Consider the following 16,740-nt stretch of genomic DNA (forward strand, 5'->3'; position numbering starts at 1 on the left):
TTTTTTTTACTAATATTTTTTTATTGATTGTCGGAATTGTTCTGATATTAGGAAAATCTTTATTAGTGAATTTGGAGACAACAAGAACAAGGGTCAAGGGTTACAACAAGAACAAAAAATGATGAATATAAGAAACTTATTTGTATGATTTTTGTGTTTGTTTCTGAATAATATTTGGATTATATTGTACTTTTTATTATTATTTTGAATTCTCTTTAACATAATTTGTTGGGAGTGAAAATTGTTTAAATTTAAATTACAGAAAGTTTGTATTTTTTATTATTTTAAAAAAAATGTAATTAAATGAGCTAGTGAGCCAGCCCGTTTACCCACCAACCCATGGTGGGTCGGGCCGGGTTCAAGTTTTTCTGACTCGCTAATAAATGAGCCGGGTTGGGTTGGCTCACTAAGTGACTAACCCGTGGTGGGCCAGGCCGGGTCAAGCCGGGTTACCCGTTTTAACAGCTCTAATATTGTGAAACGTAATGTTTCCAACAACTTATTATAAGTTTAGATAATAATATAAAATTAGAGTTCATACTTTTATTAAGTTTCAAGTAATTTGTGGTTCAATTTTTTTTAACTTATTTTAATTTTTATAAACACTAATTAAATTTATTTCGATAATTAATAGGTCAGAAATTTTCCCATGTATACAATACATAGATTAATATATTTACAATTCAACAGTATTATTTAAATAATGGATTACATTGGAGCCATTCGATTCCTTATCTATATTATAAATAGAAACCCGTTTAAAAATTTTATATTTAATAAGTTTAAATTTTAATAACTAATATTAATAAATATTATATTTAATTATAAAATGATAAAAAATGAATACAAATATTTATTGTTATATTTATTTAGTAGTACTTAATTTGATTCTTCTGAAAATAAAACATAATAAATACAAATAATAATGAAGCATAACTAAGTTTTTGAAGAAAATTAAAACTGGATACATACTATAGTTGGAAATTTGATTTAGATCTCCTCCAGTTTTGAAACCTATTATTTATTTATCATTAATTTTCAAATTTTTAATTTTTTTCTTGGATTTCAAAATTTGATATTTATTTCTCTTCAATTTTAAAATTGTTAACTGTGACATCCCAAAATATATAACAATGTATATATATATAGAATGCAAATTATAATAATAGAAAGCAGTAAGAGTAGTAGATGAGAGTATATAAGCTACAATCATCCAAAATTGAGAGGAAATTTAAAACTTTACAAACATAAAGTCTTTCAAAATATAGGAAATATGTAAACTAGATCCTAAAAGCTAGGGGCTGCCTCATCTCCCTCTAGAGCTTGCTCCAACGGAACATCATTTGCCTCTGCTCACACCCAAAGTTGGATGATCATCGCAAAAAGAGAAAACCATACACATGCAAAACACAAACAAACAGTGCAAGGGTAAGCTAGGTTACAAAATATGCAAGTTAATATTTAGAATTTAAATGAAGTATCGCGAGAAATCAAGAAATCAATCAAAACAGCCTATCATGGTAAGACAATAACTATACTCGTCCGGACTTAGAATGTATGTAGAGTTGGGGCAGGTTGTGCACTTGTGGTGGCCTCTACTGCTTTGCAAAGCCATTGTCGAGGGGTTTCACCCGACCACACACAAGGTTAGTCCGTTACCGCGGAATAGACCTCCAGTGATAGCGCCTACCTTAGGACCTCCCACTACTCTCACCACACGCGTCAATCCTCTCTAAGTGAGAATGAAAGACCGTTAGAGTGTTAGGGATAACCCCCCATATGGAAGCCTCTTACATTCATTCTAACACTAAATGATCTCACCTGGAGATCTTACTTTGATTCCCAAGATTTTTCCATATTCATCAAGTTATACTCTTCTTTGAATTCCCAACACAACATATTACAATTATATAAGCATCTACCATATCATTCCAAACTATAACCAAAAACATATATCCTTAATCAAACAAGCAAAAGAAGGAATGAATCAAAACAGGGTGTTCCACAACTAGGCTGTAAAAGTTTCCACACTCTGTGGATTTAGCTTGAGAAAACTGAAGGCAAAACAGAAAGCTCAACAGGTGAGTTGTGGTTTTTACCACAGGAATTTGCAGAATGGGGATTTCTCCATAGGTTGTGATGTTTTCCAGAAACAGTTTCTAATTTCTTCTATGACTAATTTAAAGAGATCAAGATTAAATAAAAATTGAAGGAAGTTACGTAGAGGGAATAACCACTCTCTAAAAAAAATTGATGCAAAATGAGGAGAAAATTTCTAGAAGGATTTCTAGGAGGATTTATAGGAGAAGATTTTGAAAACGTAATTGGATATATAGGATTAAAAACGTATCAAAAAGGGAACACACATAAACATGGAGACGGCTTCAACGCTTTTTCTTCTTCTTCTTCTTTTGGTTTCCAACCAACAATTCAATATCAACATAACATTGAATCCAAACAGTTCATCAACATCAATTTTGCAGTTAATACCAAAACAACCAACAACCTTTGATTCAATTAGGAAAATTCACAAATTTCATATTAACTAAAATTGAAGTTCAACATAGCATATTCACATGCAATCTATCACAGTTCTTACTAAATCAAAATCATAAAAGTCTAAGAATTTCACATAATAGCACAAACACCCTAGCTTCCCTTACCTTTGATTCCCGCAGCTAAACTCAAGAGGACCCTAAACGCACCTTGATGCTTCCAGAATCGCTATATTCACCTATAAATCACCATTTGGTGATAGAATTCAAATTCAAAAGTTTTAATTGAAACTAGAATTGGAAAAGAGACACAATGGGCTACATGCAACAAACTCATTACATGATTATAGCCCTAAATTGCACAGAAAAGGGGAAAACACTTACTAGTTGAAAACGAAAATTCAATCGGTTGAAGTTGGAGTTTACGGCGTCCAGATTCCTTAAACTTTCTCAAACTGTGAAATGGTTGCTTCAGTAGAGAATGGACCTAGAGAGAAGGTGGAGAAAGTTGAAGAAGGGAACGTTAGAGAGAGAAAAGTGTTTTTGAGTTATGCACCAGATACGTTTTCCTTTTTGCCTCCAATTAAGTGCCTAATATATTTTTAATTATTAAAAAAATTGGTTTATCCCCCAAAGACCCTCATCAGCCCCCTCTTTTAACTTATTCCAGGTTATTACATTCTCCCCAACAACAAAATTTTCGTCCCCGAAAATTAAGACTTACCAGAGAACAGGTGAGGGTAATACTTCTTCATCTCTTCCTCTAATTCCCAAGTGGAATCGCCCGTCTTGTTGTCCCAAATGACCTTGACAAGTCTAGTAGTTTTCCCGTCGAGTCGTTTGGTCATCCTATCATCCACTCTGATTGGCTGCATCTCTATGGAAATATCCTCCTTGACTTGCACAGTGTTAGCTTCTGGTATGTGTGAAGGGTCAGGGACATATTTCCTCAGTTGAGAAACATAAAAGACTGGGTGGAGGTGATAAAATGGTGGAAAAATTAGTTAACTGTTTAGGGGAGAGTATAAATAATTGATTAATGATTTCGAAAGAGGAGTATTTAGGTATTATCGGTTTAGGGTAGAGACTAGACTGCTTGGTCAGTAAAGTAAAGAGGCTTTATAGGAATCATTTACTAGAGTTTTCTTCTTAATTTACCATACCGGTGAGATAAGATATCTATATATATATATATAGAGTTGACGATTTAGATTTCCTGAATGAAGAAACCTAAAGAAAATACTTCACCTCTGACCCCTAAATGATTTAATACACACACCCAAACACATACTAAAGCAGAGAGCATGGACTGAAAAAGTAAAAGTAAAGGAACGAAATTTTCATGGCAAAATAACATTCCCAGAAACTCTAGAACACTTTTTTTTTTTTTTCCACATTGCTTGTAAGTATAATTTAAAATAACAATATATATTTGAATTATTAGAAGGTAGAAAATTATGCTGCCAAACCCAAAACTACTTGTCATTAACTTATGTCTTATTTGATGTTGTTTGAACTTATTTAGTAGTAATGAACCAGCAGACTTGTTGTTTTATTATTGAGATTTACAGTTTTGCATTATTATCGAATTACAATATTTGATCATTATGTTATTTATATGTATTTTAATAATTTTTTTTTATATGAAATCTTATGAGAAGAGTTAACGGACCTCTCATAATTTTTCGTAAATTCTCTAGTTTGATAACATTAGTGAGCCTCCACTGCAAATGTGAGTTCTTTTCCTACCCGTAAAAATTGGTGACATGCTCCAGTAACATACCAGCTGCATATTGCAATTTATGGTTCATACTTATTTCATGTTTGGCCTAACTTCTTTGGAGCTAAAAAAAAACTTCTAAAATTTAAAGTTGAAAATAAGAAGTTTAAACTTAAAATTAGAGTTGTTTGCTTACTCTATATTTTAGGCTTAGAAATTAACTTCTTTTTTTTCATAAAAAAAAACTAACTTTTGAAAAGTTCAATTTCTCAAGTCTACCTGGAGCAGCTTCTCCTCTTAAGGAGGAGTTCAAAATAAGCTGGGCCGAAAACTACCCCTTAATAGGATAACTAAGACGCAAGCAATCAAAAGAGTAGAATTAATAATTCCAATACCATGTCTTTCAGGTATGAGTGCATGATCAAAATCTCTCCCAACTCTCCATAGTAGGAATCAAAATATGTTTTCAATGAGGAACAAAAGATAAGTAATGAGTATGCCTATCAAATATTTACTACATCTTTTATTTTGTTCCCCTTTTGGCCAAGTATTATAACCCTCAATGGCTAGCATTGGGTTCAAAAAAGCACAATTTAGCTACAAAAAAATATGGAGAAACAATTCATCAATTGTTTTTTTTTTTTAATATTTAGTTAAAACGGTTCAGCTGAATTGATAGCAGACGCTGCATTTTGTAGGCATGAAGAGTATTGATAAAGTTTGGTTATCAAAACACGTTCTAGTAAAGAAAAACGTGGCTTTTCTATTTACAGATCATGACCCTACACTAAAGATGAACTATACAGCAGCTTCTTTTTGCATGAGATAAACACCACTAAATTTACCAATAAGTTGGGTAGAGAAATAACATCAACAGTCAAAAACTTGAGGTGGCTCTAACAAGAAAAAAATCAATAATGTTTCCCTAAGGCATGGTTGCACCGCAATGACATGCAAAAACCACAATGGAAAACGATATTACTTTCTGAATGCCATAGCAACATAAGAGCACACTATTCCCTACTGATGAAAATTCAGTCATAATTAACAATTAAAAACATCATGGGTCGTTACACAGGATTCTAACTAGAATCACAAGAGGATGAAAATTCATGACTGGCGATAGTAAATCCGAATCGTAGATTGGATCGAAAGATCCTACGCTCAAACAAAAATTATACTTTTTATGCCTAATTAATATAATAGGACCTAAAAATAACAAATAAAGAAAATAACCTCTATATTACAACCTTAAACAAACTTAAATTGAAATTTCATAACCATGATAATATATTATAATTAACAGAATAACTATAATATATTATTATGAATATTAACAGTTAAGAAAAAAAAAAGGAAGCAGTTAGGCTAATAAAAATAGAATAGCTATATATTATAACAAGTTTTATTGAAAGCGGTATTGTATTCATTATATGAATATTTATAATTATATGTTATACGCTTAAGTTCACTGATAACTCAAAATACACATGCTCCTTAAAAAAAATCTTGGCAAACCAGAAAAAGACACGACCACAAAATGGATGGAAAACGAAATTTAGTTTGCAAATGAGAGTATAGTTTTCTATGTTTGTTTGATTTTCCATTTTGCAAGCCAAAATCCATCTCTTTACATGATTGAATGTTTAAAATCATAATTGGATAACTTTTAATCTGAAACTAGTTAGGTCATGAATGTTGAAGAGAAGAAACAGTAACATTGGGGGGTTTGGAGTATTAGAGAGAACAACATCAACTCTACCTATTATATTCACTTTTTCATATCACTTCGCTTAATATTCATACCAATCAAATCATTTTTATAAAATCATCTAAAACAAACTTTGCAAACACTGGTCAACATCCTACTTGGGATTGGCAGAGGAGGGCAAAAGATACTAAATATAACAAAAATCAAAGAATACAATAAAAGAAAGCATAAAAGATATCTCAAAGAAAGGCTAGAAGAACCCAACAGAACATATAAAAGAAGCCATGGTTTGTCAAAAACAGAATAGAGGTAAAATCACCCCTTGATCGAGAACAAAACAGATGTGTAAAATAATAGAAAAGGTTTTGGCCAAACTGCAATGAAAGAAGAGGAGAAAGGTAGAGCTCCAAGTTGAGGTAGGAAACTGTAGGACCGTGATAAGGGTCTAAGCCCAAAATACAAATAAGGAATAATAACAAACTAATTAAAGATAAAGATAAGATATACAAAATAGCTAATAATCTAATATATCTAACAATACTCATTGTGATTTGTTTTCAATTTGGATACGCAACATTCTTAACATTCTCACTATTCTTAATATTCTCACTATTCATCCTTCCATTTTCTTTGCACCATTTGAATCACCACCAACTTTCAGTTTACAGTAAGCATTTTGGCCTAAACTTTCTGGCCTTTGAATTGAAATTTGAGCTATTGCTGAAATGTAGGGGTGTCAAAGGAAGACAACCAAGCTCACACAATATGGCTCACCACGAGTTGAGCTAAAATTGAATCAACTCAACCAAATTTACTTTTTGGTGAGCCAGAAATTTTGTAATCCTGATCAACCCATCACGGATTGGTGGATTAGTGAGTTGACTCACTTAGGCCTTGTTCTGTTGTTACATGGTCGTGATTAATGACTACATCAATCTCGTAGAGTTAGGTGCATCCATACGTGCAGGTGAGGAAGAAGGAGACCTAGATGTCATCTTCTAAATATTCATAGAGATAGAACCAGTAGTCTAACTTAGGAAGTAAGGACACTATGGAACTGATCGTTGAATACAACCAAAGGTCGAATCAGTGTAGTCAATGTTAAAATGAGAGTTTGACAGTAATGACCGAACGGTAACAAATAAAAGAACGAAATTTGACCATTTAGGCTTAGAGGAAATGGTATAACATACCATTTAGACTCATCTTTCCACAGGAAAGACATGACAAACCAGTAACTCACAGGTCATCCTAAGGACATCACCACGAGACTTTCCAGGCTCTGATACCATAATGTAACGCCCTGGCAACTTACAGGGACTGTTGACTGCCCCCACACATCACCACGAGACTTTCCAGTGTGCTTTGTCCTCACTCGCACACCATCCCAGAATTTCTCCAGGCTAAGCACGCTTAACCATGGAGTTCTTATGGGTTAGGCTTCCGAGAAGTAAATGCATTTTGGTGATATGGGTAGCCAAATCAATTCCTTTAAGCTATCCTTCAACTGTATAGTCCCATACCTATACAGTCTCCAGATCCCTCTCATTCCGGTGTATGTTCGATTCGTCCATGTGCACCTTCCACTCGAAGCCTGCCAGGAGCCGCTCCTTGTCCGTGCCCCATGCACCATGCTTCTTGCACCGACGATCACTTCCCGCCCTCGGCCCGGTTGTCACATTAACACTCCTACCAAATTTCAAAATTCACTAAATACTAATATAATAGATTTATCTATTACAATTCATAAATGATTTATTATTAATACGATATTAAAACTTATATAATAATTTTAATGATGTTATAACTGATAATATAATGGTCTTAATGATATAATTTTCCATCATTAGTTATTGTAGTATTAATTTATAAATTTTTACTATTTTTATTTATTATAACTGAGTTCTATCAACGAAAATAAGTTATATTCTTTAAATAATTAATTTAATTTATGACATTCTTTTGTATTTATTCATTAATAATAATTGACATATTTTCAAATTAATAATAATTTTTTGTATGGTACTCTAACACCATAATGTTTCCAACAACTAATAACAGGTTTACATAATTAAAAAAAAAAATAGAGTTTATACATTTATTTATTTTAATTTGAAATACTAAAACAATAATGGATCTATATCCGATTTCAAAATTAAATTTAATCATCCAATTTCAAAAGTAAAAGAAATATAGATGAGTGGAATAATAAAAGGAAGAAAACCTAAATTTGAATAATCCCATACTATTGTTGTTTGGAGCAAAGATGTGGCTCTCAAAAAGTGTTAGGGTTTCTCTTCTTCCTTCCATTGCCAAGTTTCCTCCTTTTCTTCCAATGCACAATTCCCTCTTTTGCTCTCACTCTCACTCTCAAACTTCCTTATACGACGAAGCCGTCTCACAATTCAATAACTTGCTTCGTGAGCGTCATGTTCCTCCCATCTTCGAATTTGGAAAAATTTTGGGATTTCTTGTGAGGATGAAGCAGTACCCTACTGCTATTTCTCTCATCAAGCAAATGGAGCTCAAAGGAATTCACAATGACCTTGCTAATCTCAACCTCCTCATCAATTGTTTCTGTCACTTACACAAATTGGCTCTGGCATTCTCTGTATTTGCCAAGATTCTCAAACAGGGTTATCATCCAAATGCCATAACCTTAAATACACTCATGAGAGGTCTATGTGATAAGGGTGAGGTCAAGGAAGCCCTAAATCTTCACGACAAAGTAGTAGCAATAGGATTTCGGCTCGACGAATTTACTTACCCGATTCTAATCAATGCATTGAGCAAAATAGGAGAAATTGAAGCCGCGATCAAATTGTTCAGAACTATTCAAGATCCATCGACAGTAATGTATAGCATTATTATTGACTGTTTACTTAAAGAGAAACATCCGCAAGAAGCTTATGATTTTTATTTTGAGATGGTTATCAAGGGAATTTCTCCTGATGTTGTTACTTATAGTACTCTAATTTATGGCTTTTGCTTAGTGGGACAGGTAGAGGTAGCAGTTGGTTTTCTAAATGAAATGCTATCAAATAATATCACGCCAGATGTTTATACCTATACTATATTGATTGATGCATTGTGTAAGGAAAAAAAGCTGGGAGAAGCTAAGAATGTTTTAAGTGTGATGTTGAAAGCTTATGTAAAACCTAATGTCGTTTGCTTTAATGCTCTAATGGATGGGTATTACTTAGTTAATAAAGTGAAGAATATTAAACAAGTATTCAGTGCAATGACCCACATGGGAGTGAGTCCTAATGTTAGGACCTACACTATCATGATAAATGGACTCATAAGGAACGAAAGGGTGGATGAGGCCATAAATCTCTTTCAAGAAATGCCCAGTAGGAATATCCTTCCAAATAGTGTAACTTACAGTACTCTTATTGATGGTTTATGCAAAACTGGAAGAATCTCTCATGCTTGGGATCTTTTTCATGAGATGCATGATAGAAATCAACAAGCAGACGTAATCACTTATAGTTCCTTGATTGATGCTTTATGCAAAAATCATCATCTAGACAAGGCAATTGAATTATTGAGGAAAATGTGAAAGAATGGGGTTCAGCCCGATATGTACACTGCAACCATACTTATTGATGGGATGTGTAAAAGGGGAGACTTAATAATGCACAAGAGATTTTTCAAGATTTATTGAATAAAGTTCACAATCTCAACATCTCTACTTATAATGCCATGATCAATGGTCTTTGTAGAGAGGGTTTGCTTGATGAGGCATTGACCTTGTGGTCCAAAATGGAAGACTGTGGTTGCCTCTCTAATGCTATAACTTTCGAAATAATCATCTTTGCTCTCTTTAAGATGGGCGAGACTGAAAAAGCAGAGAAATTTTTGCACAAAATGATCGCTAGACTTGTTGAAATGATGAAAGGTGACACCTTATTTCAATAACAAGTAACATTTATGTGTTTGCCGTAGAATGTGCACGAATGGTTTGTAAATTTTGTATTAGATGAGTTGGTTTAGGCTGTAAGCTCTGTTGCTGATGTTTTCCTGGTCAAGGGTTGATACATTTTTATTTTCTACTCTGCATTTTGATTGCTATCAAACTTCTATTTCTTTTGACATTACATTTTATTTGTAGAATTTGTTTAACTAAGTAGTGCAAAGGTTGAAATCAATGATTTTATTGTCTTTCAAGACCAAAACTGTGACCTCCCTCCCTATATAAAAAATCTTGATGATTTTTCTATTTCCAACTGTTTGATATTCCCCATTCATGTTTGTCAGAGACCAAATATGTTTTTTCTTTAGGGCCCTTTGCACTTCATGGAAACATTCCCAAAGAATAAGCACACTTACTAAGTTTCGGGATCTTAACCTTGGAATAATCATCTTCATGATATGTCTATCCCTAAAGAACTTTTAAGTCTTTCTAAATTCTTCCGATAGCAAAATCTCACATGTCGATTTCTTACTCTCACTCTATTAATTGCTGGTTCAGTACCACAAGAACTTGGTCATTTAGCACAATTCAATACATTGTCTCTCCATAATAATTGCTAACTGGTTCAATCCATTCTGCATTAGCTCTATTGAAGAATGTGGTCAGATTTTATCTTATTTCAAACCAATTTGCAGATATATAACTCTGAAATTTGACACAATTAATGGAATTACATCTATCTAATAATTTACTCACAAATTCAATCCCTTCTGCATTGTGCCAATAAGAGAACTAGACTATACCGGTAGAATTTGGAAATCTGAAAAAGATATTTGCTAGATGAGTGTGCCTTTTTTTTCTTTTTTGTTCATAGGATTTGAATTAGTTCTCCATGTTGTTCCCACAAGAGTTATTTGGAAAATTTCCTGGTTTGTTTTTTTTCCCTTATACTTTGATTTCCCATATACTTTGATTTCTTCCTCCTTAAAACCTCTGTTGTATGAACATTATGCAGCCTATTGTCTCACTTCATAACATGGAGATGATCAAGGTGAACTCTAAAAGAACTAGAGATATACCACTTGTTTTGTGTTGGAAGGATCATGGCACAACTTCCTTTTGTTCAAGTATGGTTATACATAACCAACTGATTTAGTTCTTACTTAATTATATATGTAGAAATTACATAATTACAATGATAAAGCTCTTAGATTAATTACATACCCATATATAGAACTCATATATTGTATTTGTTGTTGAGTTAAGGTTGCTGAAGACTAATCTATAGTTTCAACAATGGTATTGGCACTAAGTGCATGGCTGTCAGAGTTGGAAACCAAAGTAATCAAAAAGACAAATAGATTCGTGGTTATAACTGCCGATGTTAAGTCCTCTTTGTGCAAAGTCCCCAACGCAGAGCTCACCAGCCTTGGAGAAAATAATTGGAACGTCCCCTGATATCATTTTAACATCCTCCCCTGATTTGTTCATGATGTTCTTTATCCTTGCTAAGGGCAGAGAGTGGAGCCCTGTCCTTCCAGATATCCCTCCACACAGTAGCCCTGAATATGCACCAGCTTCTTTCATATCTGTTCTACTTCACTACTATGTGTTTCTGAGCTAACTTTAGTGTTAATGTTTGCGAGCATACTCTTAGTTGTAGCATCAGTGTCAAGTTTCAGTGTTATATACACCATTTTCATTGAATCCTTCACAGTTTCATTCCAATAACATTGTGGGCCAAGACTAATTTGGTTGGCCGGCTAAGTGGTTTTGTAAGAAATAATTATGAATCTTTAACTCCAACATTATTATTCTATTTATATATTTGTTGCTTGTGTCTAGAAACATTAGGGATCGAGAACTGTAAAATGATTATGTAATGATTTGACTTATTTCTTGGTAAAGCAATATCAATAATGACAAGGGTTCTTCCCTACAAGTAATTAGCAATTTGAAACGATTGCTTAATCAAAGAAATATTTTAGGCACAGATACAGTTTTTTGGACTTACAATCTGCAACAATCAGTTCTCTAAAATTGGACCTGTCATTTTATTTTTGGGTCCCAAGGCCAGCCCTGGCCTTTTCTAGACTTAAGCCAATTTTCTTAGCCTACAGTTCAAGCAGCCCCCATGAAATGGGTTGCCATTCCACTAGGGTTGGTTCAACCCCCAAATGTACATTTTTTTCTGCACAAACATTTCTCCACTGATGGAGCTTCAGTACTGGCAGCAGCACATAGTGAAGTTTGACAGCATCACAGTTCGACGCGAGCACTCGACGACAGGACACGGTGAGTCTCATAGGGTGTCAAACATCTCGTGGGCTTTCTTAACCCTTTGAGACTCCTTTTTAGCTTCTTTGGATGCTTGAGCTTGTCTGTCTTTTAACTTGTCCAGAGTCTCTTGGCATGATTTTAAAAGTGTGACTGCCATCAAAGTTCTTACATCGTTGTCTTCTATCTCTGTCCCAACACCAAAATTATCTTGCAACACTAAGTCTGTGAGAAAAAAGAAAACCAGATAGATGAAATGTGAAGTATATTAAAACAGAGATTACCCTTTTGTGCTCTAGCCTTTATGAAGCTTGAGATTATACCCAGCTCATACCTATTTCCTTCTTAAGCCTAGTATAGTCTAGTTTAGAATATCTTTGTTTTAGTTGGTGTAGGTTTTTTAACAATTTTTGTTTTACAAATTCCAGCAGATAGTTGTTTTTCCTTTAGAATGAGTTAATATAGGTACCGTGTTTTTATTCTCCTTAGGAAGTAGGTAGGTTAGTTTACATACAACTCTATATTGATGAAATGAATTTGCTTAGTCTAGTTTAATTGTAGTTTTTGTTTCTGTAATTGAATTCTGCTAAGTCCAGTGAATTTTCTTTTAGTTATAGTCTAGTAGCATAGTTAAATTCTGCAGTTTTAATTTTTAATAACTAAAAAGATATAATTGTAGATTAGTTCAGTTAATTTGAGTTTCTTTAAATAAAGATTAGAGCTTAGAAGTAGGAAGTTAATTTTTAGGTTGTTCTGTTTTACTGCAGTACTTTTAGGCTAGTGTAGGGGCATTTTCAGATTTTGGTTTTATAATTATAGAGAGTAGATAATTTTGAGAATGGTTTCTAATGGTAAATTTAGGTTTGTTAGCATAGTTATGATAATGTTTTGGTAGTTTTAGCATTAGGATATATGTTGATGACAATTTTAAAATTTTCTAAGCAACTACTCTGACATTGCATGCTGGTATAATTTGACGAGGTGCAATGCTACAAAGAAGCTGCTAACATATATTAGAAGAATAATATATATTAGATTTTGATGTATCCAAGTATCTCACACTTATTGGATATTGATGTTTCCGCCATAATTGTATAGGCAAAAGCTACGATATGTATCATTTCAACCATTTACTGTATCTTTGGTTTTTAGCTCAAGTAAAACCTACCTGATAAAATGTTTCACATTGTTAAGGGTCTCGTGTTCAATTGCAAGTTACTTATTCCAGATTTTGTCTCTTTTTTATTCATTTTTCCAGATTTGCACATTTTCTCATCTTGCTAGCTTAGCTCTCAGTTTTATATTAATTCCAAAGTGACATTGATTTTATGAACTGATTGTCTTGGGAATTATTTGAAGAGTTGTTTAATTTTCAGAAAGTTGTTCAATAGTTTTTGGAGTCTCGAGGGATAAGTGCACAAGTTTGAATGAATAAGCTACTCGTGCTTTAAGTTTCAACCGTGATGATTTCATGGTCTCATGATTGAAAGTTTTTTATTACAGTAGGTGTCTCAGATGTCTGCAACAAGTGAAGTTAAAGTACTGTCTTGTCAAGAATAAGCTTGAAACACTTTTCATGGTATTAACTAGATGAAAAACTTACAAAATTGAATATCATTCTATTTACATTTTTTATTTGTAATTTATATTTCTTTTATGAATTCTTGATGCTGCTTGAGCAACAGATTGTGATAGCTGGTGGGTCAATCTTTATGGAACTGAGTTGGGTGGGTTTGTAGAGATGCTTGCGTTATGGTTCTCATCTTTTTTTAAAGATTATCCTTTATCTTATGTCCATGGTTTTTGTGAAGATATAAGATTCCATCTAATGTACTTTTTTCATTATTTAAAATCTATTGCATGCTTTAATGAAGGATAATAGCACCATCAAATGATCTTTGCCTCTTGTATTTTTCTTTCGAAAAGGGATTAGATATAGTTTTTTTATTCTATAAATATGATGTTTTTTGTTTCAGCATTTGATCACTAAGATAGTCCTTCAATTGTCATATGTTTGTTTGCAGAGGTGTTTCTATTACGCACGTCAAGTTGGGTTTGGGTTTGTTATTATAAAAGTGACTATTTTTTGTTTTTACTTTTATTATTATTTTTTTTATATTAAAAAGGAAAGCTCATGGCTTGTCTTTAATCATAGGGTTTTGGAGATATTTGACCGTATGTAAGGAGAGATTTTTTTTATCATAAGGCTTTGGTAATATTTGATAATGTGAAATGTGAGATCTTTTTGATCATGTGAATTATTTTTGTCTTCCGAACTTTATCCAAAAGGTTAAATCGTAAGAAATGAATTATTTTGACAGCTCTATAAAATACATATTATGTGTGAGATGAAAAATCCATATTTCTAATAGCATATGTAATATATATTTCTATTGTTTAACTTCAACAAAAGAAAACAGCCACATATGTTAATAAAATATTATTTCTATAACAAATATGTATCCATTGTTTTTCTTTGGTTTTAGCACCACCATTAATCTTTTGTTTTATACATAATAAAGCGTGAACTAATATATTTATTATTCTATAAAAACACTATCGTATAAATAAAAATTCTCATAACAACAAATATTATTATGCATAAGATAATTTTTAATGCAAAATAACATATAGAATTGGTCAACTCCTAATTCATGCTTAGCACACAAAATCTCCTTTAAATGTTAAAGTAATAGTCAGTAAGTGTTTCAGGTGAAAATTAAAGTCTTAAATTTTCTTGCTAACAATTTCTAACCAACTGGGTTACAAACACTGTTTGATCATAGTTCAATTTTAATAATATTAAAAAGAGTTTCATCTTATTTATTTATTCTACTAAACTTTAAATTATTTTTACTTGAGTCTTACACAGTGTCAACCTAATCTTAGGTCTTTTCGGCCAGCCCCTCTTTGGTGTGAATTATGTCACGTCCACTCTTAAATTTTCAAACATGGTAATTTCGAGCCAGAACATTAAGCCCAACCTTAACAAGCATAGTTTATTCATAAAAATTGTAAAAAATAGCAAAAGTTGCCACAAATCACGGAATTCATAAGTTCATCTTAACTTGGATAATTATTTCCTTTTCAATTTCCAAACTAAGGTTCTACTAATTTTTATCTTTACCAATCAATTCCTCAAACTTTTGTTTTAGTATTGCATTTTTTTATTTATTTTCTTGTGTTCTCTTGGATAAATTATGAATTATTTACTCCAATTTTTACTATTTATTTAATTATTTGTATGATTTTTTTACATATTAAGATTAATATTTAAAAAAAAAAATTATAAGAGTTACCTTTATTAGTAATGTTTATATTCTTGCAAAGCCAAAATGTATTTACAATAGTCTCCACAAGAAACACTTCTGAATCTTCTTCATCATTATAAGTTTAAGATGTATCTCCCTATGAACTCTCCAACTATTGAACACACAAGATGCCTACAAAGACAATTCAACATTCAAGTTAGATATGTACTAAAACAATAATAAATGCTAAAATGAATACTTAATAATTATCTCGTACTATTTATAGTATTATCATGGACTTTTACCTGGATAGGCTTAGATTACCTAGGTTGGATACATTTCTTAGACAGTTTAGGGTTTTGTTAATGCATCTCATTCTCTAATCCTTTTACTAACCTTTCTCTCGAAATCCAACATGGTCAAGGTATGTGTTGCTATTACAATTAAGATGTTCATGTCGATAGGATGTTATCTCGTATTGATTACATCATTTCTATCATAACTCAATTTTAATAAATTATATGCTGACACTTTCTTTTATTATAATAGGTTATATATTCTTGAATTATAATTCATTTTAAAAGTAATTTATTAGAAATTTTGTTTTAAAATCAAAATTTTAAACAAAAGAAGAAACTATTAAGTGCAATTGAGGCTTTTTCCACGTCCAATGAAAGTATAAGAAGAACTACATGGTGTAAAAAAGTAATAGTATTATCCTTGATAACTTCATTAGACTACAAATAGCCACTCAAGGCTTGTTACACTATGAACCTAAACTATTTAAAATCACTCAACCAAGCTATTGTTTAAAATTATGTTCTTTAAAGTTCACATATTATTAGTAAAGGCATTGCATTGCAACAAATAAAAGGTATTTTGTTCAATTTACAAGTTAGAAATAAATAAGATAACACAAGAAAATAAAAGAGTTCAATATGATGTAAGAGTTAAAAATATTATATCCTATGTCTTAATCCATGATGAGTTTTACAAAATCTCTATATGTAAAAGTAGAAAAAAAAATGTGAAATATACTTTAACTTATCTATGAGGCCATAAATGATGTCAAAGGAGTTAAAAAAACACTTTAATACAAGAGTATGAAATGTTCTAATACAACAAAGAAAATATTTATGATGTGCAAAAGAAATTTATTCACATCATCAACCATCTAGGTAAAAGTTTTGATACCAATGAATTAAATATAAAAAAAATTGTGTAACTTTCTCAATTTCTTACCCTCTTTATTCTATCATTGTTTTGCAAGATTAAATTTTTATAAACTTTCCAAAGATCTAATACTATGATATTAGCAAACAAAGCTTAAAATAAACTTAAGATTTATTAAAAACAAGTTTTGAATAGCT

At 32.0% G+C, this 16,740-nt stretch overlaps 1 protein-coding gene across 1 annotated transcript; it reads left to right on the plus strand.

The window, feature by feature from the left end:
* The first annotated feature begins 8,175 nt into the window (after positions 1–8,175).
* Positions 8,176–11,090, plus strand: LOC106773628 (pentatricopeptide repeat-containing protein At3g22470, mitochondrial-like). The gene is made up of 2 exons (XM_022785933.1): positions 8,176–9,485; positions 9,551–11,090. The coding sequence occupies exons 1-2, from the start codon at positions 8,193–8,195 to the stop codon at positions 9,845–9,847; spliced, it is 1,590 nt and encodes a 529-aa protein (XP_022641654.1). The 5' UTR covers positions 8,176–8,192; the 3' UTR covers positions 9,848–11,090.
* Positions 11,091–16,740: the final 5,650 nt, after the last annotated feature.

The sequence above is a fragment of the Vigna radiata genome, chromosome 9 (assembly GCF_000741045.1).
Source record: "Vigna radiata var. radiata cultivar VC1973A chromosome 9, Vradiata_ver6, whole genome shotgun sequence".
Lineage (NCBI taxonomy): Eukaryota > Viridiplantae > Streptophyta > Magnoliopsida > Fabales > Fabaceae > Vigna > Vigna radiata.

What these genes read in the sequence shown, in the direction of transcription:
- LOC106773628 (XM_022785933.1), top strand. Translation starts at nt 8,193, where the DNA reads ATGTGGCTCTCAAAAAGTGTTAGGGTTTCTCTTCTTCCTTCCATTGCC. An exon ending in TTGAATTATTGAGGAAAATG is followed by an intron (nt 9,486 to 9,550) that starts TGAAAGAATGGG and finishes GATGTGTAAAAG; the next exon opens with GGGAGACTTAATAATGCACA.